The 23,448-nt window shown below is 31.3% G+C and overlaps 1 protein-coding gene and 2 long non-coding RNA genes across 5 annotated transcripts; 1 reads left to right on the top strand and 2 right to left on the bottom strand.

Annotated features, from left to right (window-relative positions):
- Positions 1-3,003: 3,003 nt before the first annotated feature.
- On the bottom strand, positions 3,004-8,802 carry LOC141458874 (uncharacterized). Of its 2 annotated transcripts, none has more exons than XR_012461238.1 (3): positions 8,160-8,802; positions 6,458-6,693; positions 3,004-3,396 (listed from the first exon to the last, which is right to left on the bottom strand). It is a non-coding gene; the product is annotated as an uncharacterized lncRNA (long non-coding RNA). The 2 variants fall into 2 exon arrangements; XR_012461237.1 differs by lacking the exon at positions 8,160-8,802 and adding an exon at positions 7,388-7,494.
- A 22-nt stretch (positions 8,803-8,824) lies between these two features.
- On the top strand, positions 8,825-19,532 carry Marf (Mitochondrial assembly regulatory factor). Of its 2 annotated transcripts, XM_074137423.1 has the most exons (14): positions 8,825-9,035; positions 10,172-10,301; positions 10,376-10,538; positions 10,627-10,857; positions 10,947-11,054; positions 11,191-11,214; positions 11,754-11,907; positions 12,001-12,139; positions 13,407-13,584; positions 15,413-15,620; positions 15,703-15,929; positions 17,382-17,564; positions 17,922-18,118; positions 18,208-19,532. In XM_074137423.1, exons 1-14 carry the CDS (start codon positions 8,825-8,827, stop codon positions 18,413-18,415), a joined length of 2,361 nt encoding a protein of 786 aa, XP_073993524.1. In that variant the 3' UTR covers positions 18,416-19,532. The 2 variants fall into 2 exon arrangements, with proteins under 2 accessions (XP_073993524.1, XP_073993525.1); XM_074137424.1 differs by lacking the exon at positions 11,191-11,214.
- On the bottom strand, positions 16,112-22,593 carry LOC141458873 (uncharacterized). The gene is made up of 2 exons (XR_012461236.1): positions 21,806-22,593; positions 16,112-16,336 (listed from the first exon to the last, which is right to left on the bottom strand). It is a non-coding gene; the product is annotated as an uncharacterized lncRNA (long non-coding RNA).
- Positions 22,594-23,448: the final 855 nt, after the last annotated feature.

Below are 23,448 nucleotides of genomic sequence, written 5' to 3'. Positions count from 1 at the left end.
GATGAAATCAGTTTAGTTTGCAACCAAAATTTCTCTTCCATTAACAATATAATACAAACTGTAAAAGTAACATATTAATTTACTGGTTTATACCTTAAGTAATTAGATAATTCAATTTCCATATTAAAAAATGTCTTTAATCTATAAAAATATATTTATTATATTTAGGTAGTTCTTATCCAGATATTCTGGGTGGCAGGTGCATCCCTAATTTACTATTTTCAAAAATTGTGTTTATTTTTTATAAATTTTGCATTAATTAATTAATTTCTGATAATAAAGGAAACGAATCCTAATCAGCCAACTTCCAGTCCCTCATAAATATGATTCAATAATTCTTCTTGCTTTCATATGGAAGGAAGTAGAACTGAAAATCTTTTTATTGGTGATAAAGAGATGAAGATTTTTGGTTATCAAACTACATACCTTTAAATTGTATTTAATTAAATAAAATTTATAATCCTTTGTTCAGATTTCTTTTTATTTACTTGTTAGAGGCAGGGGTCCAATTTTAGTATGCGCTTAAGGCTTCAATCAACCTAAATTCGCCCTGTTAGGTAAGAGATAGTTTATTATTAATTATTTTATCATCCATATATTTAATTGAGTGAAGCCAAAGATTGAAATGAATTTGTCGCTTATACTTGTAATATTGGAGGAACAAAATTATCTTTCATAGAAAAATGATGTGATTGAATTATAGATCGATTTAACTATTTAACAATAAAATTATTCTTGCAGTAAACTGTCTCACACATCTAAAACACTATTATATCTCACTTTTTAAGTGGGAGAACCGTAAATAGAATTAAGAAACGTTCTAGGTGTCTCATAAAATTTACACAAAGACAAGCAGAATTCAATCCACTTGCGTACACATAACCCTGTACTTTAGAAACAAGATCAAGTAGTATTGACACCCTTTTGAAGCACCCAACAAAGGGACGGATTTCTTCCCTGAGGGATTTCCTATAAAGGGGGTGCATCTTAGATTGCCTCAATATTACTTCCACCTATATTATAGTGAATGTTTAATGATGTTCAATGTCCAGTCGCAACGTTATGTTACTCTGACTCATTTCGTCAGACTTCGGCTTAAACCATTAAATTTATGTAGTTCATCCCCCAATACATTGGCCCAAGGTAAATGTGTAAAAGGGGAAAGAATTGAAGGGAGAGAAACTTGAAGTTGAAATGGATTTCTATTCACTCACCCTAATACACAGATGTCGCATTGTCTATGGGAAAAATTGCAGTGCTTCTGCAGAATTTAACAAGGGTATAAGCTTGGAACACAAACTTTCGTTTTATCAATACTGACGGTCTAGGGTTTTCGATTAAGTTAAGGTTATAAACTTGAAGTTTAATGTTTCCTTAGATGATTCATTTATTTTTCGTAGAATGCAAAGCTATATACTGAAGGAACACTGACTGTAGTGCCTGCTTTTTTTTTTTTTTGCTCAGATGGTGTTTTTGAAAAGGAATTTCAATAATTGACCGACTTGATAGATGGATGTGTTTGGGGAGCAAGTTTTGATCCTCTACCATCAAAAATATCTATTGATGCTTCCTTCATTATCAGTAAATGTTTATAGAATATAATTGTGTATACGTGCAATTTGCTAGTATAAATAAGTTTAAGTGAAATGTTGAATTTCAGTACAGCCATTGGTTTGCTAAAGCCATGAAGTGTCCTACAACGGTCTTTAGAAGAGACTTTTTTGGAGTGGAGCTCTACGGCAGTAATTTCTTGGCAAACTGGATACTAATGCAGACAACAACACCTTTGAAGAACATCAAGAGCAACACTTTCATAAGTAGCAATTCGAATGTTGTAATAATAATTATTATTCTCTTCTGGTATGAAGTTTGAACTTTAAAAAGAATGTTTACAAGTTTTCGTCTATTAATTGAGCTTTATTTAAAATTTTATCACGACTTTATTGCAAAAAGCTTACAAATGTCGCCACAATTAGTCTTCAAAATATTTTGAAACGTTTGAGGTGCATTAAATCTAATTCATAATCATGAATGTTAGATGTAAAACCATTTTCAGAGCAAAAGGAAAATGTTATATTTTTTATTTTTGAAGAACGAAAATTCTTTTTTCATAAAATTCGAATTCCTTATAACATTTCTTGATGAAACAAAATTGTATGTTGCTTCAAAACAAAACAAAAGTGAGATTTCTTCAAAGATTGTTTATTATGTGCAAACAATCTTCACAGAAATGTTTTTGTTTTTTACCAACATGTGTAGAATGGTTTATTAAATTTGAGGTGCTCTTTTTTTTTTTTTTTTTGGTGCACATGCTAATAAAGACTGGAGTAGGTTATTTATTGGACGTGACGCCTTCAAAAGCTAAATATTGCCCTTTATAACATGAAGTAGTACATGAATTAAAAATATACTATATAATAATTAAAAATAAATAATTATGAATAGGTATATTCATTATAAATATATTCCTATGTTACTGCAAAATGAATACATTTCATATGTATTTTATATGAAGTTCTAGCGAGGTGCTTTGTATAAGAAAGGATTAGGATAAAGTAGAGGAACTATTATTTAGATAAAAGGAAGGTTATTTAGTTTTGGTAGAATGATGCGGGGGAATAACTATTACTGTTTTCAGTGCGCTAGCTTCATATCAAATGAAGAGATGGGCTTAACTGAAGAGCGATGTTGTGGCATTTTACACTCCGCGCTGTGTAACCAAGTTTGTGGGTACTTGTATCTTCAAGGAACATTTGTTACTTATATTCATTTAATAAAGCTTGTTCTTTAAATAAATATAAAAAGATATATACTGTATAAATTACTTGTAGTTTATTTCTTCTAGTATCTGCATCATTAATAACTAAAAAGTTTAATTCTAAAAGTAATTTTTGTTGTAACAATATCCTTTTTAACTAGACACTAAAAATAGTTAACAAGTGGGTTCGATTTAATTAAAAAAAAAGAAAAAACACATACTTTTAATAATATTTTTTACTTCATGAAATAAATTACAAATACAATCTACAGTTAAACTGAGAAACATTCACAAAAATATCTTCGGTAACTTGAAATGTAACCTAACATCTTATAAACAGGACTGGACTGACTGGGTTCGTTTTGCCCTCTTTATTTGCTCTTTAAAATGTTCTACAACAATCTAGATTCTAGAATATCTAGAACAGCCCCTCTCTACTATTTTTTCGACAGACCAGTCTTGAGGAATTATTTCTAGACTTAATTATTAGTCACTCAACTTGAATCCTGACTGTCTACGATACAATGCTTTCATCAGAATCTCCTCTTTCACTTTCTTCCATACTGACCAGCACAACAAACACTAGGTTAGGTCGCTGTTCTTGATCGTCTACCTGTCCTTTCATTAGGAGATGGAATCTGCACAGAATATACAAATCAATTACGTGATTTTTGGTAATTTAGTATAATATTTAGCTTATATAAGGGTTGATCATCAAAAACTGCACGAAAAAGCGTAACGTTGAAAAACACCCAACTTTGACAATTTTTTTCTCTTTTTCTATAAAAGATAAAATTCCCAAATTTTCTTTAAAATAAAGGGCAAATCCTCCTTTATAACTGTAATTTTTTTGCAACAACCTAGATCTTATAGGTTTTGAGAAAAAAGTTGCCGAAAATGAGCAAAAACGGCTTTTTCAAAAAATGTTCTTGTTCTTGTTCTTCTTCTACTTGTTACCTTTTTTGTAAAAAACGTAGCGCCTAAACGCGAAAACCGATTTTCATGAATGAAGTATCATTCGATTCGGAATTTTATGTAGATGTGCCTTTTGGGGGTCTCGACGCTGTACATCGAATGGGAGAGGAGTTAGCCCCCTTTATGTAAGGCCCCCTCCAAAATTATTATTACTAATTACTCTGAAAATCTTGGCCCGATTTTGATAAAATTTGGTAGGACGATAGAGTTAGGGCTCCCCTACGTAACATTAAAGCGGCGATCAGCTCTTACACTTGTTAAGGGAAAGTATAGCAATCGTTTCAAATTATCGACACGTGAACCGATTTTCATGAATGAAGTGTCATTCGAATCGAAATTTTGTACAGATTTGCATTTTAAAAGCCTCGACGCTGTGCCTCATAAGGAGGGGAGTTTGCCCCACCCAAGCAAGGCCCTTTCTAAAACTATATTACCAATATTTCTATAACGCTTAGTCCGATTTTGATAAAATTCAGCTCAAATAAGTGGTTAAAGCTCCTCTACGTGGCTGTGAAGTGCTATCACGCTCTTGCACCTACTAAGAGGAAGTACTGCAATAGTTTAAATTATCAATGAGTGAACCGATTTAAATCAATGAATTGTCGTTCGATTAAAAAATCATTGCCTCTTTGCCTAGAAGTACTGCAATCGCAGTTTATTTTTCTTACTCCTCTTAAAAGGAAGTACTGAAATCGCAGTTTAATTTTGCTGTTTACGTACAAATACCTTCCTATGTTATTCAAAACGCTTTTTCAAAAAAAATTGTTATTGAGGATGGTTTGGGGGACAGCAACTATAATCATTCTTTAAAAAGATCTCTCTAGTGGTAGTTACGGTTCCGACTTAACACCTTATCAGGTTATAATGATAGAATTGCTTATTCCAAATTTAAAAAAATCTGTAAAGCAGATATGTAACTTTGCAAAATAGACAAAAAGGAAAATCTATCCAAAAGGTACAAAAATCTCTTTAACAAAAACTTACAGTTTAAAATATTAAATATAAGGGTTGATTAAACGCCAAAAAGTACACAAATCAGCAAGCACCCAACATTTCATTAATTCTTCATTAATATTTAAGTAATTTTACTGCATTAATATTCATTAATATATTTTAGAATTTATTAGATGTCACAGACCCTTATGCTGGCCAGTTCATTTATAATATTTTTTTGTTATAATTATGATAAATCACATATTCGTACATGCATGTTAAAGTAGAAAAAGACAAAGTTAGAGTCGGCTACTGTCTTGAATTCGTCTTACCGAAATATTCGTGAGCACAAATAACACACAGTTATAACAAGTAGATTATTCAACAATTATTGATTTCTCAATTGTAATTCAATTTAGTCCCCCTAATTTTACTTATAGTAAAATTCTGGAATAATCAGCTGTCCTAAAAATATGCATATCTTATTCATTTTATATTACTTGTTTACAACATTGTGGGATGAATACCTAGATTGAGAATGTAATTGAAGAAAACTATATTATTTGCGATAAAGCCAGATAATTATTACCTATTATTATAAACGTTTGACTACTACATAAAGTAACAATTACTTTAATCGAAGAATGAACTTAAACCGACGATTTTTATTTAAAAATAAAAATAAATAAACAAAATCATTGATGTATGTTGGTGGAAGCATTTTTTAAAAAAGATTTTGAATTGTTTAGCCTCATAATTTTTTTTTATAACGTTTTTCTTTTTAACCAGTAATTAACAATTTGATTATTATAAATAACTAGATAGTACAGTCAATCTGCAGTGCTACTTGAACATATATTTTGTAGACGAAAATGACCAGCAAAAGGGTCTGTAACATCTAATAAATTCTAAAAAATATTAATGAATATTAATGCAGTAAAATTACTTAAATATTAATGAAGAATTAATGAAATGTTGGGTGCTTGCTGATTTGTGTACCTTTTGGCGTTTAATCAACCCTTATACTTAACATTTTAAACTGTAAGTTTTTGTTAAATAATATTTAGCTTAACTGAGAGTAAAACTTAAATACATGTTTTTATTGCATTCATTTTTGATCGGAAAGATACAAGTTCTAGACTATATTCCTAATTTATATGTTCTTTTAATACATTACACGTTATGAGATATTAAAGGTATTAAATTGTCCTGCCGCCGCAGAGCAATCAACACACTCCATTATCAGGATGCAACCGAGTTTCTGGCGACTACATACAGGCCTCCACCGAGCAACCCTAATAACATTTATTGTATTTGTTAATTTATACAAGTTTTAGTTGGGCGAAAACATCAGTACCAACGATACAAGCAGTTTAATAACACTTTTTATTTTTGTATTTAAAGCGTAAAAGTAACTTATTAATTTATTTTTTACGTGTAAAAAGTAATCACATGAGCATTTAAGAATTTACTGCATGTTACATCACAAATAAGTTATATATTGTGTCTTACAACTATAACTTTGGTTTGTAAAACCTACAAGCTTCTGCACTCTTACGGCAACCTTCTTAACTACTATAATACTACTATTTTCTTAATTTTGTGCTGCATTCATGCGGCTAACTGTAAGAACTATTTGGCAATAATTTCTTAATTCTAATTGTGAAAAAATGTATTTTTTTATTTGGTTACGTAGACCGAAGCTTTAAAGATCTCTGTCACAGGCTCTGCCTGCTTTACTCACAGTCTTGGAATATTTTAGGCGTTGCAACATGAGAGTCATAAGCTCACCTGGTTCACAAGGAGGACATATAGGGCTCTCTTTCATAGTGATTTTATAGTGTTGTCAATCTTAAGTCAGAAATTAAGAGTGGCACTCTCTCAGGAGTGTCTCCTTTTACTTTCCGTTTTGCCTTGGTCTGCTGTTCCTCCTCCACTATCCCCATAATTTTTCCCTTTATGCCTGCTTTAGCTTGAATGTAGATAATTGGTTGCCCCGGTTTTCGCAGGTTGCTTGCTTCTTTCACCTGTCAAAAGTAAAAGAACCGATTACGAACACTGTCAAAAAAATATAAAAATCATCTAATTAGTAATTAAATTTCGGAAAGTGAAGTCCCTTGAATGAGATCCATTCCTTATTATACTTTCTTATAGGAGAGGGTATTAAGGATTTTTTTATTTTATTTAGATATGGGTGAATTTTAAATAATCAGTTTAGTATTAGAAAAGAAGATTTTCTGTCAATTATTTCCCTTCATCGCTGCAGTTATCATGAATGTTAAAAAGATTGATTGTTCATGATTTTAAATATATTTTGTATTAAACAAAGTTTGACTTTCTAAAAAGAATAGCACTAAATTTAAATATAAATAGAATCTTCGAATCTGTGAGAGAGGGGGACCCCAGAGCAATCATTATTGGGCATAAACTCTGTAACGGATGCGATTTTAGAACTATATACAATATTGTTTTATCTTTAATCTAACTTAAATACAAAAAGCAAATGCTTTTTAGCTATCGTTTTGACTTGTCTGCCCAGAGAAGAGAAAGTACTTCCAATTTTATCTCTTGAAAGTCAAAAAAATTTGGGAATTGGTTAATAAAAACGTCTATACTTCCTAGTTGGGTTGCTCGTCATAGTTCTAAGACGAGTTTTTGAATTGAAAAATAGAACCCAAAGTAATAGAATTATTTCATTCACTTTAACGATGTTTTTCTTACTTGGTTTTTTACTGATATAATGGGAGGGCATGGACTAGTAAGTCATTTCTGCCTATCCTAAAGTGTACGTACAATCGATGCTCGATAACCAGCTGTAACCTTTTTAATCCAGCTGTAACCTTCGCTACTATTCTGGACTTAGTGGATGAAGTACTGTGCAGAAGGTTTTGTTATTTTATAATCGAAATATGCTAATTTTTTGTACGAGGTTAATCAAAATGTGATTTCTCTTTTAGTTTGTAACTTTTTAATAAAATAGGTAAGTTTAAAAATATGCGTATCTCCCTAAATATGTAAAAAATCACATTGTACTTATACATAATTTATCACCCTCTCAATTGTTACATTTTTCTTTTTTTTTAAATCCTAAGAATTCAATGCGTTAGTTGTGTTATCGAAAATAATCTTTTCAAGTTTACTGCGACACATTGACATTTCATAACCCGTCTATTTTCAGATACTTCCATGTATGATAACAGTTTGAAATGCCTCAAAATGAACAGGTTACCATTTCACATTCTCAATTTTTTGTTCACAATAACTTATCCTTTTCATTTATTTCATTTTGTGCACGAGTGGCAGTATACTTTTTTATAACAATTCATTTACAAAAATTTTAAAAAGTGAAGATGTTTAGACGAACTTTTGTGTATCGTTGTTCATTTTATGAGAAAACACATAATTTTTTTTTACTTTAGATTCCAAAATCTAGCTATTGACTAGCATGATTTGTAAAAAAAAAAATTTTCGACTTTTCAATATTGCATCATACATTTTTTTTTTATTTATCCTTAGTGTAGTACACACAAGTTTTGTAAGTAACTTAGTAGATCGGCATAATCGTGCAAAAGTAATAAAGTAACTGGTTTTAATCTTTGTTTATTCACTTCCATTAAAACGCTTAACGTACACAGCACTCACTACATCAAAACTGACTGGTTTACCGTTTAGTTTTTTAAGTTTCGATTTTCATGCGAGAAATACTTAAAATTCATTAACTTTTCATGAATGCAAGTTATAATCATTTTTTAAGATAGACATCCCATGTAACCTTATTTTTAAATCAGGCTGCTGTTGTGCACAGATACTACGCAGCATTCATGTAAATCGTACCACAGAACAATAACCAGTGGCTACTAAAAAAATTGAAATTTGTAATGATTCTTGTTCTCAGGTTTTAGCTAACTTTGTGTGAATAATATAATTGTCTATTATTGTATTTTTGAAGATGTGTCTTTTGAAAATAATTGTTATATTATTAGAGATTCCACCTTGAAGAACTGTTATATAAGTTGAAGATTTTATTTAAACGCGCGAAAACCGAAACTTGATTTTTCTTAATTTAAGTTTTTTTTAAATTTATTTTTACTTTTAAAGTAGTAAATTTGCTTGTAAATTATTATGTCGCAGTGCATGGTGGATGTTGGTTGTTGATGCATGATGGCTGCAAATATGAATCGCACACTATCTGTGATGAGTGGTGGAAGCGCAGGTGGCTTAAGTCCATCTCAGCTCGCCACGACTACAACTATTGACCATCGTAACTCATCTTCTCCTCTGCAGAGGTTCGTCAAGGGCAAGCGTAAAATCAACGATATATTTTATGAAATTGAAGATTATGTACTTGATTCCAGTAATTATGTTTCAAGTAAGTTTATTTTTTACATTAAGTACTTATTAGTTTCGTTTAATTAATGAAATAAGTTTCAGGACTCTAAACTTTAAACAAATCGTACTTAAATCAGTAAAATCATATTTCCACTTCAGATACTAGTTAATTAGCTGGTGGGTAACTGCTATGTGAACTAGATTAGCTTGAATGAATGTATTCCACTCACATTTTTTCATTTTAAAATCTTCTTCCATTGCATTAGTGAAAGTAACATGCTCATTTAAAGGTGGTAGAATCGAAAAAAAATCGTTTCTTTATACTATTATAGCTGTAATAGCCTAAAAAATTTAGTGACTGTGTCTATTTCCCAATCACACTATTTGCTAATAGGGTAAAAAGCTCCAGTAACCCATCACTTACAAAAGAAGGTTGCATCGAGAAATTAATTTAGATTTAACAGAGGTTTTGGTTTTAAAGCTTCCACATTATAGTCAAGAATAGTTTGAGCTTTCAGACTATATTGGCAATAGAAATATCAGAAAAAAATTTATTACAGATTGGGCATTGATTGCGAAAGAAAAGTTTACATGAAATGGTGAACACTAGACGAAAGATGATCAGAAGTAGCTAAACTACGTGGTTTTGAGTACAGAGTTTTATCTAACTCTTTAGCTAGATACAATCCACTTATTTTTCATTTCATTTTCCAGTATTTTTCTATGGACTCTTTCATCAATCATGAATAAGTTATTAGGTCTGCTTACTAACTTTGCCATTTACGTGCTAGAAGGTCAGCCCAAATTTAGTCCAGTTTTGTTGGCATTCTTTCGGTTATTGTAATCGTTGGCCTAGAAATCGAGTCAGCTATTATCGTGGATGCCTTTTTGCAACAGAAGTGGAACCTTGATTTCTATCGAAGTGTTTTATATAATTGTCTTAAGAGAAAACCATTTTTTTCTTTTATATACTGAAATTTTCTTATCGATTTTTGAAGGAGCTTAGTTCATCCATCTGTCTTATCATTCATCGATCGTTTTGACCTGTATTCCTTTGTTTGTGGGGGTTCCTTTGTTTTAAACTAAAAGTTGACCGATTTTACAAAAAAAAATAAAATATAAGTTTGAAGTATTTTTGCATTTATTGATTTTTCTTAACAGCAAATGAATTTTTAGCTCTTCATAAAGAAAATGCTGCTATAATTGATGTAAATGATGTAAATTTGGTAACTGGTTATGTGCAAAAAGTTAGAGGCATACGAGATGTACTCAGCAGAGATCACATGAAAGTTGCGTTCTTCGGAAGGTAAGTTTCTGAATTAACTTTAATTTTAGCATCAAGTAATGCAATATTATAGTTTTATGTATTTATTTTTATAGAACTAGTAATGGGAAAAGTAGTGTCATTAATGCTATGCTACGTGATAAAATACTTCCTTCTGGAATTGGTCATACGACGAACTGTTTCCTTCAAGTAGAAGGTTCAGAAAATGGCGAATCTTATTTAATGACTGAAGATTCTAAAGAGAAACAAAATGTTAAAGTTAGCCAAAAATCAGTATTATTTTATCATTATGTGTTTAATAATAAAAGCAAAGTGGGAAATAAAGTTTTGTTTATTTTTTTTACAGTCAGTTGGTCAACTTGCGCACGCATTGTGCAAAGAAAAATTATGCGAAAACCAATTAGTACGAATATTTTGGCCAAAAGATAAATGTTTATTATTGCGTGACGATGTGGTCTTTGTAGATTCACCAGGCATAGATGTGTCCCCAAATTTAGATGAATGGATTGATAAACATTGTCTTGATGCTGATGTATTTGTACTCGTAGCTAATGCTGAATCCACGCTTATGGTTACCGTAAGTCACTTACATTCTATCTATTCAGCTATATGATAGTATTAACATGTGTTATTGCAATTCAATATTATAAATATTACCATTTATAGGAAAAGAACTTCTTTCACAAAGTTTCGACGAGACTTTCGAAACCGAATATATTTATCCTGAACAACCGCTGGGATGCTTCAGCTTCAGAAATTGACTTTCAAGATCAAGTAATTAATTTATTTTTATTTTATATGTAGTAGTTGACGTCATTAATTTTATGATATCCTCCTTTAATTAAAAATAACCAAATACAATCCTTCTAATATGCTTATGTACCTCTTTTTCCCAATTTGCTTCCGGAAGAAGGCAAATGATATCCAAAACCAGGTACATTAATTTTTGTCCACTTCCATATTTTGTTAAGTAGCGGTTTCTTATTAGAAATTTATGCACTTTGATACATTTTTGCACCTTAAAATGGTTTGCTTCTTGCATGAAAAAAAGATCCTTATAGAAAAAAATGCCAGAAATTCTCTTCAACGTATGAACAATATAAAGTAAATGAGTTTTGTTGATTCCGGAGTTCTATACTGACAGAGAAGGTGCTTTTTGTCAGGATGGTTTGCTATTTGCAGTTCTCAATCTTACTTCAAACTTTGCATGATAAAATTACTTTCTTGGTATCGAATACGGGGAACAGGAGGATTAAGTTGTGTTGGTTCTTATTTATTTTGTATTTGTGGTGTGTTTTAAGTTCTCTCTACAATAGCCATTTCATTCTCCAACAAAATTCAACAAACTTTGAATAGAGGATATCTGGTACTTTCTAAAATGTAGTCCAAATTCCTGTAGTATCTTACCTGAAGCATTGCTAGTCTAACAGCTGTAAATATTACTTGTATTATTTGTTACATTAACACTTTCAGGTTAGAGCTCAACACTCGGACAGAGCAGCTGATTTTCTAGTCAAAGAACTTAAAGTGTGTACACCAAAGGAAGCAAATGAAAGAATATTTTTTGTCTCAGCCAAGGAAGTCTTACAGGCTAGACTTAAAGAAGAACAAGGATTACCCCCTCATAGTAATTCTCCTTTTTATTCTCCAGCAAACATTTTTTAATTAAATCTTTTTATTAATCCATATTATTAAATTCTCAATTGATTGATTTGCACAGGTGGTGCCTTAGCCGAAGGATTTCCAAATAGATATTTTGAATTTCAAGATTTTGAAAAGAAATTTGAAGAATGTATATCAAAATCAGCCATTAAAACTAAATTTGAACAACATTCTCAGCGTGGAAAGTCAATTGGCCAGTATGTACATTATTAGAGTTTAAAAATCTATTTTCAGAAATTCTGGCGATCGCAGTTTCAAAAAAAATTTCTTTTAATTTATTTTGTAATTTACAATCTGTATACATTGTATACAATCAGTAAATATGGGGAGAGTGATGAACTGTTGCGGGAGGAGAGCAGGAGGAGAGAAGCTACCCAGCGGTAGCACTCTCTATAGGAGAGAGGAGAATATGAGGAGGAGAGATAGGAGAATAATGATTTATGATTTAGATCCTCAGCCTACAATGGAAGTCGCGGGGCCACTGGCGATTCAGTCGGCGAGGAGTATTAGGAATGTCAGAGTTTCAAAAATTAAAAATTTTATTTGTTCGTCCACAACAATAGGGAAGGGATTAGCTGTGAGGTTAGCATACTGGACTCCCACGCGGAGGTCCCGGGTTCGAATCCAGCAGCTAGCCCTTAGATTTTCACTTCCTAGGAGCTTCTTACAGCTCACTGTCCGGTGATGGACAGTGTTGTCTGTAACGAGAGAACACTGTCCGGAGGCCGGCAGTGCACTGGAAAAAGCTCAATGTTATCCTTTTCAAAGTTGTCCCTATAAGATATTGTACACTTAAGCCAGCGCTCTTAAGCAACACTTCTGGAACTCGTTTTTTTGGGATAGCTTTTAGCTCTCTCAGCGTTTTTTAATCTCATCTTGGCTTGCAAATCTTTCGTAGTTCTCTTTATTTTTGGGAATAGAAAAAAAGTCACACGGAGCCAGGTCTGGCGAATAGGGAAGCTGAGGCATCATTACAGTGTTGTTTTAATCCCAATAATTCCAAAAAGCAATTAAGTGTGAACAGGTGGGTTATCGAGGTGCAAAAGCCATGATTTTTTGTAAAAAAATACAAATCTGGGCGTTTTTATTTTCTAATTGGGTCACCAAACGGCAGTGAACTTGTAACTAGTACTCCTCATTGACCGTTTGATTTTGGGGCAAGAACTCATGGTGCACTGTACTGTTGAAATCGACAACATTGGACGATTGAGACTTAACTTCGACGTCATATCCGTAAACCCATGTTTCATCACCGGATATGACACGTTTTAGTAGTTCTGCGTCGTTGTTGATTTTATTTTGCAACTTTCCATTCGCCCCTGTTTTTGTTCGCAATTTCGGAACTAATTTTGATGTCACACGTTTCACACCCAAAACCAATAAGCCAATAAAGCTTCAAATTAGAGTTAATATTAATGCTACTATTTAATTAATAGGGACTAAAATAATTGATTTTTTGTTTAGGGATATAAAGGATGTTATGGGAGGTGTATATGAGAAAGCATTAGCATTGCAGAAAGAAAAATCAGCTATTAAGAAAGATGTAAATGATAAATTGAATTACACAGAACAACAATTACTATTGATTACGCAAGAAATGAAAGAGAAAATACATCACATGGTTGAGGATGTGGAACAGCGAGTAAGTGGTTTTTAATTATTTCATTATTTAAAATGTCATTGAAAGATTTCATAATCTTATTTATTCATTTATATTTACACAGCTTGCGGTCGAAAGAGCGCCTATTTTAATAGTAATATATACATTACATAATATTACATATGTAATTAATATGTACATTTTTAGTACACAAAGTCTAAAAGAACACTCTAGAGCAATTTTAGATTATTATGTAAATCACATCTTTGATGTAAAACGTTAACAATGGAGTCTCCTGCACGAACTTACAAGTTCGCTATCTTTCTCAAGGTTTTTTTGGGTAATTGCTTAAATTTTTGTTCGGTATATCGTAATTCTTTAATGTTGACACTATTTGAACATAATTAGGAAGCCGTCAAGAAAAATAAACAATAAAAAAAGAGAACAAATTCGCAAAATACGAGGTAGTTGACTTCTCTATGATTGTACGCTACTCGGTCTTCTCCATCTTGATATTGCCATCCGAATTGCCACATGTTCATTATTGAAATGTCTAAACAGGCACTGTAGGCTCTTAAAACCATGCTTCAGCAAAAAACTGTTGATTTATCTAATGCTTCTCGCATTATGAAGTCAGATAGGCATCTCCTGCTGATGTCTTTACGTATCATTAGATGATATTAGGTTGCTTTTTAAATGATGTTATTAGATTAGTTGCATTGAACCGGTCCTGGGTAAGCTTAATTTCCGGGCAGTTCTGAAATGGGTCAGAAATCTATCTGTTACAGCGAAAGCTTGAAGTCTAAAAATCTTAGAAGGAATTGAAGCTATCTTTAGCTGGAACATATTTGGATGATCCTAGCCAAGTAGGTTCAAGGGGGATTGCAGTTATTACTTACCGAGCCAAGGCGATTGTAAAACGAATCCCATGGGAGAAGGATTGACATTTTCTCCGACTGACAGGTGGCCATTGGTCCATTAAGCCTATAAAGTATTTCTAGCCTGGAGTAGGACTGTAATCAGTACCTCACCTAGGTAGGCACCTGTAACGCTCTTATCTTATGCTTATTAAATCTTTCAGACTTTGTCGGCAATGAGAAATAGGACGATTTGGTCCAAATTTTTAACCTCAGAACTCTTCTGCTTATCTAAGTCTGAGTTAAAATAGACTTTAAGACCTGGGTTCAAAGTAAATCTGAAACGTTAACAATGGAGACTCCTGCACGAACTTACAAGTTCGCTATTTTCTCAAGGTTTTTTGGGTAATTACTTTAATTTCTGTTCGGTATATCGTAATTCCTTAATGTTGACACTATTCACTATTTGAACATAATTAGGAAGCTGTTAAGAAAAATAAACAATAAAAAAAAGGGAAAAAATTGAAAAAAACGAGGTAGTTGGCTTCTCTATGATTTTCTGTACTGAATGAGGGTTCATTCGTGAACCCTCGCCAAATTTTCGACGTAAGCTTGCTGCTTCAAGACCTGACAGATCTAATAGTTCGACTGCTGACTTTGCCCTGCAGGCTTATCAGCCACATGAGTCTGCTAAGTCTAGTTGATTGCTGCTCATTGTCAATTTTCATAACTGAGTAGAAAACTTCCACTTTTGCCAGATTGTTAGCTCATGCCTTAAGACATCTGTTTACTGTGGGATTTACAACAGGTTCCAAAAGCTCCAAACATTTTTGTGCCAGTCAATGGCTACATGTAAACTTGAATTATTTCACAGACTACAGACTAGTGTTCTGGTCCAGGAGACCAAAGTTGAGAAATATGGGTCGCATAATTAGGCAATTGCTTCTGTTGCACTCATGATTTATATATTTATTAAATAGGCTCCAATTATAATTTATTTTCTCTATCTGTAGGTATCGAAAGCTTTAAATGAAGAAATTAGAAGATTGTCAACATTAGTCGACGAATTCAACATCCCTTTCCATACAGATCAGTTAGTTTTAAATGTATATAAGAAAGAATTACATCTTCATGTGGAAAATGGCCTAGGCAGCAATCTGAGAGCTAGATTATCCACAGCGTTAGCTATGAATATTGAGTCTAGTCAGCGAGAAATGACAGGTATTTCAAAATATTTATTTCAAATATCCTACCAACCTGGGAGGAAACTTCATCACAAGTTAAAAACTATTGCGTGTTTCAGATCGGATGTCAGCATTGTTACCCGACACAAGACGTCATCTACCAAATTCAGTAGTTCCTAGACGAGAACCATTTGAAATACTTTATCGCTTAAATTGTGATAATTTATGTGCAGATTTTCAGGAAGATTTGGAATTTAAATTTTCTTGGGGAATAACTGCACTTATAACAAGATTTGTTAGCAAAGGGCAAACAAACAAAATCGCTATTGCAAATTATCCTCATGCGGTAAGTCATTTAGTTAGAATTGTTTACGGACATTTCTAATTAATCTTGGCACTTTCCTCTTGTATTCTGCATCTACAATTCTTAAAAATTATTGAGTTATAAAATTTTTAGGAAAAATGCAGGAAAAATTAGCCAGAATTAATGTACTTTGTTTAGAATATGCTCAAAATAAAAATTATCGATTTTTTTTTAATCCAGAATAACAATTTTAATTTTCTGCTTGCGAATCATAGGATAGCTCGCTTAGTTTCCTTTTCGTTCTAATAGGAGAAGCTTCCCCTGTGCGTAAGGTCCAGGATTTTATCGCCAGTCGTTCTCTACTCTGGTCTCATTAAACGGGATAATAAATGCCATATCATCTAATAGTCTCTGAGTTGATTACTTTTCTGTTTTCTGAGTTACTGCATCTAAAAAACAAAATAAAAAACCATATGACGACCAGATTGAATCGGCGAAGGCACTCAGCCTGCGTCCGGTTACCGGAGGGATCACTTGGAATGTGCCATTTGCGTTGTCCAGCAAAGGCTAACTGGTTGTTTGCCTTGAATAACTGTCTGTCCATCACAAAAGTTCAAGGCCGTAAATGTTGGAAATCGCCCAGATAATGACTAATTACCACTAGTTGTTGTTCGCCTTCATTGGCCCACACTTAGATATCTGGCAACCCTGTCAGAAATCCAGGCTCACACAACTTAGTAAATAACAGTTATTGACTAACTTTTCGTGAAAGAATTACAGAAAGAAGAGCTTTTGGTGTTAGAGAGTCGAAGCTATTTTTGTCAGTTATAAGTTGGCAACACGTAAACGTTTGCTTTTTCAGAAGCTACATATATTAATTAGGTTTTTAGGAATGTTATGTACTTTTTTACTTATTCAGAGCGTTTTACTGGAAGAAATATTTACTTTACTCCAAGTTGGTGGACTACATTACAGCAAATTTTCTGCTTTTTAAGAATGCGCCATACAGTGTTACCACCGCTAACTTTATTGTTTTCTCATTTTTTTCATAAGTATTGCAACTAGTCGAAGAAGCATTTTCGGAAGTTTGTATTATCTGAGTTCAAACTAGGATAAAGCGCTGTTAATGAGACTTGAAAAATTATTGCTGTTTAGTGTTCGTTAAAGAAATGTTCCTAACATTGCTTCCTAAAGTTTCTGGAGATTTTTACTCGAAGTTTGCTCACATCTGGCCGATCTATGGTTATCAAAGATGATATTTTCAAGATAATCGTGGAAGCTAGTCATCTCGAACGGTTTTGAGAATCTATTTCTTATATAAAAGTGGTTCTAAAAGAGGTGAATTTTGTTCTCACTCGAATCTTGTTTAGAAAATTCGATTCATACTAGCTGATTGTATAAGAACCTTTTAAGTGGCTTGTGATTTATTATTTTAAAGTACTGGCTGTTTCATGAAAAACTTTAATTGTAGCTGTTCATTGTTAATATTTTCAGAATTATAATACATCGATTGTATCTCCCGTTGATGTGGGAGAGATGAGCTCATATTTTCAAGGACACTCTTCTACTCCAGTCACAGCAGTAATGAGACCGGAAGACTGGTCTCTAACTTCGAAACTTGCTCTAGCCTCTATTGGGTCTCAAGGTACAATGGGAGGACTTTTACTCGCTGGCATGGTACTTTTACTCATACATTTTGTTACAAATATGTATATCTTTGATTTTATTTTATCCGTGATAGCTAGCATAATCATGCAATAATCATTGCGTACATGTCCGTTTTCGGACTATCTCATTTAAAAATCATTATTTAAATTTATATTTCGAAAAGTTTTTACATTTGCTCATTTTTCGTTTAAGTCCTTTTCATTTAAACAGAGTAGATTTATCAGTGTAGAGAGTTATTCTTACGTTACCGTCTCGCACTACTCTATCTGAGTCTTACTAAAATCAAAGATATTGTCTGCGGACCTACCTAATCTCATTTTCAAATGCATAATATTTCTGTTGTTTTGATTGTTCTTATTGGAATAGATGTTAAAAACAGTTGGGTGGAGAATAATTGCCGTCTCTACAGCATTATATGGTTGCCTTTATCTTTATGAAAGGTTGACTTGGACAAATAAAGCTAAAGAGAGGAAATTTAAACAGCAATATGTAGATCATGCTACTAAAAAACTTAAGCTAATAGTTGACCTAACGTCAGCAAATTGTAGTCATCAAGTACAACAGTCAGTATACGTCATTTATACATTTACCCATCACTTATTTCTGGTAGGTAGTTACTCAATAATTTTTTTTTTTTTGTTTTTGTTTTTAGAGAATTATCTAGTACTTTTGCTCGTCTTTGCCATCTAGTTGATGAAGCAACTACAGAAATGGGTGGTGAAATGAAATCACTTGAAAAAGAATTAAGAGCATTAGAAGAAGCAGCAAATTCAGCTAAAGTTTTGAGAAATAAAGCTAGCTATTTACAAAAAGAACTTGATATGTTTGAACAAGTATATTTAAAAAGTACAAAAGCGTAAAAAAAAAAAAATAATACTGGATCAAATATGTCGGGTTCAAAATGTTAGTGAATTTTTTTTTGGTAATTTATTATTGTTACCAAAATTTAGTAAAACTTTATAACCTTTTTGTTTTTCTTGTCGTGGGGTGAAAGTGGTTGATACATCTTTAGTCTTATTTTCTTCCCTTATTTAAAAAAAAAAGAAAAGAAAAATACACATCTGCTTTAGAGTGAAGCATTATAGTAAGTAACATAAGTTTGTGATGTTTTAAAGGAATAATAGATTTATAGTTATCTTATAATTTATCACCAAAATTGCGAGAAATTGATTGTAAAAAAAATAAAAAATACTACTATTTGGATCACAACTAATTAACAGGTAAACAAAGATTCTAAAATCACTGTGGGAACGTTATTCTCATTTAAAAGTTTTATATTTCAAAAAGCTTTTACATTTACCAATTTTCATTTAATTGAAATAGTTCTTAAGAGGATTTCAGTCTTTTATTTATTTTTTTTAGAAGTGATATTCATAAAAGCACAAAAGTGATGTCCATTTCCAAGCATGAAAAAGAATTAAGTAGCTTTTAACAAAGAACATAGTTCTTCATTCATTTATCTCCCTATTTTAAGAACATTTAATCATTAATATTAGCATCATTGTATTAGTAATTTGTCTTTTTACCAAATTCGTAGTTGTGAAAAATTTCTAAATTGAAAATCAGTTTTTTAATTATAGTTTATCATTAATTACGATAGTAAAAATTTCATAAATTATATTTGTATTTCTTATTGAGTCCTCTTAGCGATACAGACAGTGATCCTAAGAGATCTGTTTGTAGTTGTTTCCCTTAGAACTATCTTTATTGTTCTGTTCTTAACATTTATTAAACAGAATGCCAAATTTTAAATTCATTTATGGGTAGATTTGACGGATTAAATGTCCAATATTCGAAATTTGTAAGAAAGAAAAGTTATTACTATGAGCCTTTTTTAGAGTAACGGAAAGGCAACCTAAAAATAACCATGCTTTTTGAAATGCAAGGCGTAAACTTGATATTAAAATGTTCTACCTTTCTAACAACTAAAAGTGAGAAAGATTTCATTTTGATATAAAGAGATCAATGATTTTTTTTTTTTTTTGAAATAATTATATTTAAAAAAAAATTAAATTAAATTTTTTAAAGTTTGAACAATATAATTCTTTGTTTACTCATTAATTTCTTGTGATCATTTATTCATAACTGTCATTTAAGTTGGCCCTAATGAAGTAAATGAACATAATATTTAAAGATTATTTTAAATTAAATCCCTAGTATTTGAACTTCTTTGTAACTATTGTCATTTCCAAAATGTACACTACGATTAATTCAAATCCCTAGTGTTTAAACCATTTTTGATCTTTATAATCCTAATTAAAATAGTAATCAATCTGTAAATTTAAATAAAATGTGAGGTTCATTGGACAAGTTTTTTTTTTTTTTTTTTTTTTTTTAAGAAAGGTTCGTTAAATGTTCGATTTTTTCAAATAAATTTTTTATTTATTATTATGTATTATGTATTATTACTATTATTTTTACATTCTTCCGAATACTTTCACTGTTTCTTTTTTATATCGGATCGCTGCAAAAGATCACACTCATTGGCTTCAATATTAGAAGTTAAATCTTAAAGTTAAAGTTAATCTTAAACCCTTTTCTCACAAGTAAATTAAATTTCTTCACTTTTTCGCCTCATTTCCTAAGCCAAATGCCTTATGAAATATCTTGCCCTTGTTCTGAAATAGCTTGAATACTTGATTTAACAAAAACAAAAAAAAATCCAGATTCTTCATTTATTTGAGAGAAATTATCAATTGTGCCGTGAACCTAATTTTGCAAAGTAGATTGCGGGAGAAAATTTCTCTCGAAAGTAATTTCCAATATTTCTTATAACTTTTCTCTCTTTCATTTCTGTTTGTTTTGTTTTTTATTGTTTTTTTGGTAGTTTGTTCTTAAGTTACCACATTCAAATAGTTTAAAGCAGGTCTTAAACCTTAATAGATTTACTAACAGTTTCGAGGTGTAATTTTTATTTTTAAGTATTTCTAGGATTGAATCCTTTTATTATGTTTTGTTGCTTTTTTTTTTTGACAACTCCCTTCAGTTTTAACCCAAGTTCTTTGTTATTGTTATTATTATTATTAATTTATTTGTTATTTTCGTACGTGCATCCTTAGAATCAGTTACACCTCTAATTTTATTGTGCTAACTTTCTCGAATTATCTATAAAAGAGTCCAACGACTTCATTATTATGTTTAGTCTTGTTATATATTTAAATGAAAGTTTATTAAATTTAAACTTTAAAAAAAGGGATTCATGTTCTTTTCAGATAATGTTCAATGAATCTTCCATAATGCTAGGGTGTGGTACTTATGTTGATTTAAACATTATATTTGGACATAAAACTAAAACTTTTGGAGCATTTAGCTTATAAAAACAAAGGAATATTTTTTTAAACTTATTAATAAATATATCACAGTTATTAGGAAAGATGTCAGCATGGACTCAATTATTTGGGGTATTTCTGATATCAATGGACAGTAACTGATCTGTTTAAAACAATTTTTTATTTTCATATTTGTTGTATATGTTTAAGAAATAATTAAAATATTAGAAGTAAAAAAAAAAGAAGGATTTAATAATTGTTACTATTATAAATTGTTCTAAACTTCACGGTGGAAGTAAAAATATTGATTTTTTAAAGGTTTCTTAAGTATTTGGATAAACTTACTAATTACTACTTACTAAACTCACATTTTTACCTTCTTAGCAAATGATTTATTAAATTGACAGTAAGATCGTTGAAGTGGAGCAAAAGTTTACTTAAAATTTTATTGCTATGATTTCAAATCGAAAATTAATTTGAAACAATTAATTTGTAGCATGTTACTACTACTAAATAAATATTATCTTTGTAAACTTTTCTCATCATACTCCTCGCGTGAATCCCAGGGGTGAGCCTAAATTTACTTTCTTCTTAGGAACCTCTTGTAGCGTAATGTTCAGTGTTACGGACAGTGACGTCTCTAAAGAGATATCTTTAGGGAAGGCCCGGAAATACAATGATCTCAATTTATTGTCAAAAAAAAGCTTCCTATTTAGAAATCGTTGCGTTCAGAATCGGGAGTTCATTTATTGTACAAATAAAACATACTAAATTTACAACAGCTCGATTTAAAAATGAAAAATAATTTTTTTTTTTTGTAATTCAAGCCGTTGTTTGACTCAAATTTAAGATAGCAGCTGGTTTTTGTTCGAGACTAGCTAGTTGTCTGGTAATAAATAAATGAATTTTTAAAATGGCAGAGCAAGGCAAGACAATGGTGAACATCCCACTAAAAATTATTTTAAAGGTGTTTAAACTCACCTAATGAGAAGTCTTATACTCCATTTTTAAATCATTACTTATTTTCATGTTTAAGAGAACTTTCTTCGCTCTGTTCTAAAGTCCACAATATCTATTAAGCAATTGTTTAAGTAAGCTTATTGAATAATTTTTCAGTAATTAATTACGAATTATTTCATTAAACTTCGTACAACAAACTCCATAATATTATTAGATCCTAATATTAAACGTTATACTAAATAATATTTATGTTAATTTTTAATTTTCCTTTGCTTCAACCTAGACAGATGTTTCAATCCAATATGTATCATTATTTAACTAAGATTCTTGAAAAGTTCTTTATCTAGTAATTGATTGTTGAATTAAATATATCGACATAAAATTTGGATAATAATAATAATACAGTTAAACAAATGTTAAGACAACAAAACCACCACCGTTGCGTTATCTTTTAAAACAAGAATAATAATAATAGGCCAGCAGATGTTTTAATTACCAAGTAGTGTTTGTAAATAAACCACAAGAAGGGGAAGATATATTTAAATAAATTAATAAAATTAATTTTAAATTTTGTGTGTACATATTTATGATTAAAAACAAACTAAAACTTAATACTCGTAATTTAATGATTAACCAATAATAATATTTGTATTATTGTTAATAATGTGCTGTTGAAAAAACTAGTCCAAGTTGTTTCACTTTTTGTTTCTGAAAAAAATAATTTAGTTCCAGTTGATTCTTAAATTTTTAATAATCCTGAATGTTCCATAATAATAAGTTTTTTAAATTCTTTAATGTTTTAAAATAAGTTTTGATAGATTTTTTTTAATCATCATATTATTTTCGGAATGATGAATGCTTAGAATTTTACATCTGTAAAAATTATGTTCTACCAATCAGAGGACGATACAGTTGAATATCGAAATATTAATGCATAACTTGATATGCTTGCTTACTTGATATACGTTTAATAAAGCAGAAAACTTAATTACTTATTAGTGGAGATTAAATTAGAACTAGAACATCGGATTAGATTAGTGCCTGTTCCACAAGCAGTGAAGCCAACAGAAGCTTACTGTGCTGGCTGTTGGGTAATTCAATTTAGCAAGCAAAAATACAGTCTCTAAAAACTATCCCTTGCTATCTCTTCTTGAAACCAATTTAATTTAAACAATTAAAGAGAAATTGGAAAAGAACCAATAGAAACTCTCGCTTTATTAGGGCCAGAATTTTTCCATTAGTCTGCTCTGTTACTACAGGTTTTCAAGATATCAAAGGAATCAAATCACAAGCCTGCAATTGCAACGCCATCAACAGAATAAGATTTGACTCTTTCTCTGTGCAGTAAAAATAAATATCAGCGCCTACTCCGAGAAACGCTGCGTCCAGTTACATCTTGGAAGTTGACTATTTTCTTATTACCATCTCAGCCCAATTGATGGACTTGGCTCTGTATGTTGCTAGCTGGTCCTAAGTAATTTCCTCTCCTTCTAAAAGGGCTGAATATATTCTCTTGGAATAGCCGCCAATCCTATGCCAATGAGTCAGAGTTGCCCATTGCCCAGAGCTGGACTCTTAAGAATCCATTCCTTCCAAACTAAACTAACGTCCATCCCAGATTAGACCCATAACTCTAAACACTACCCCTTGACACCACCACTATC

This window comes from Rhodnius prolixus, unplaced genomic scaffold, assembly GCF_049639745.1.
Source record: "Rhodnius prolixus isolate KJV_2025 unplaced genomic scaffold, Rpr scaffold_5, whole genome shotgun sequence".
In the NCBI taxonomy this organism is placed as follows: Eukaryota; Metazoa; Arthropoda; class Insecta; order Hemiptera; family Reduviidae; genus Rhodnius; species Rhodnius prolixus.
The sequence above is the reverse complement of the archived record's forward strand: the minus strand, read 5'-3'. Positions and strand labels throughout refer to the sequence as shown.

Excerpts from the sequence above, each read along its gene's own strand:
- Marf (XM_074137423.1), top strand. The coding sequence starts at position 8,825 with ATGATGGCTGCAAATATGAATCGCACACTATCTGTGATGAGTGGTGGA. Across the intron at positions 10,539-10,626 it reads AAGAGAAACAAAATGTTAAA|TCAGTTGGTCAACTTGCGCA; the intron begins GTTAGCCAAAAA and ends TTTTTTTTACAG. Across the intron at positions 11,908-12,000 it reads ACAAGGATTACCCCCTCATA|GTGGTGCCTTAGCCGAAGGA; the intron begins GTAATTCTCCTT and ends TGATTTGCACAG.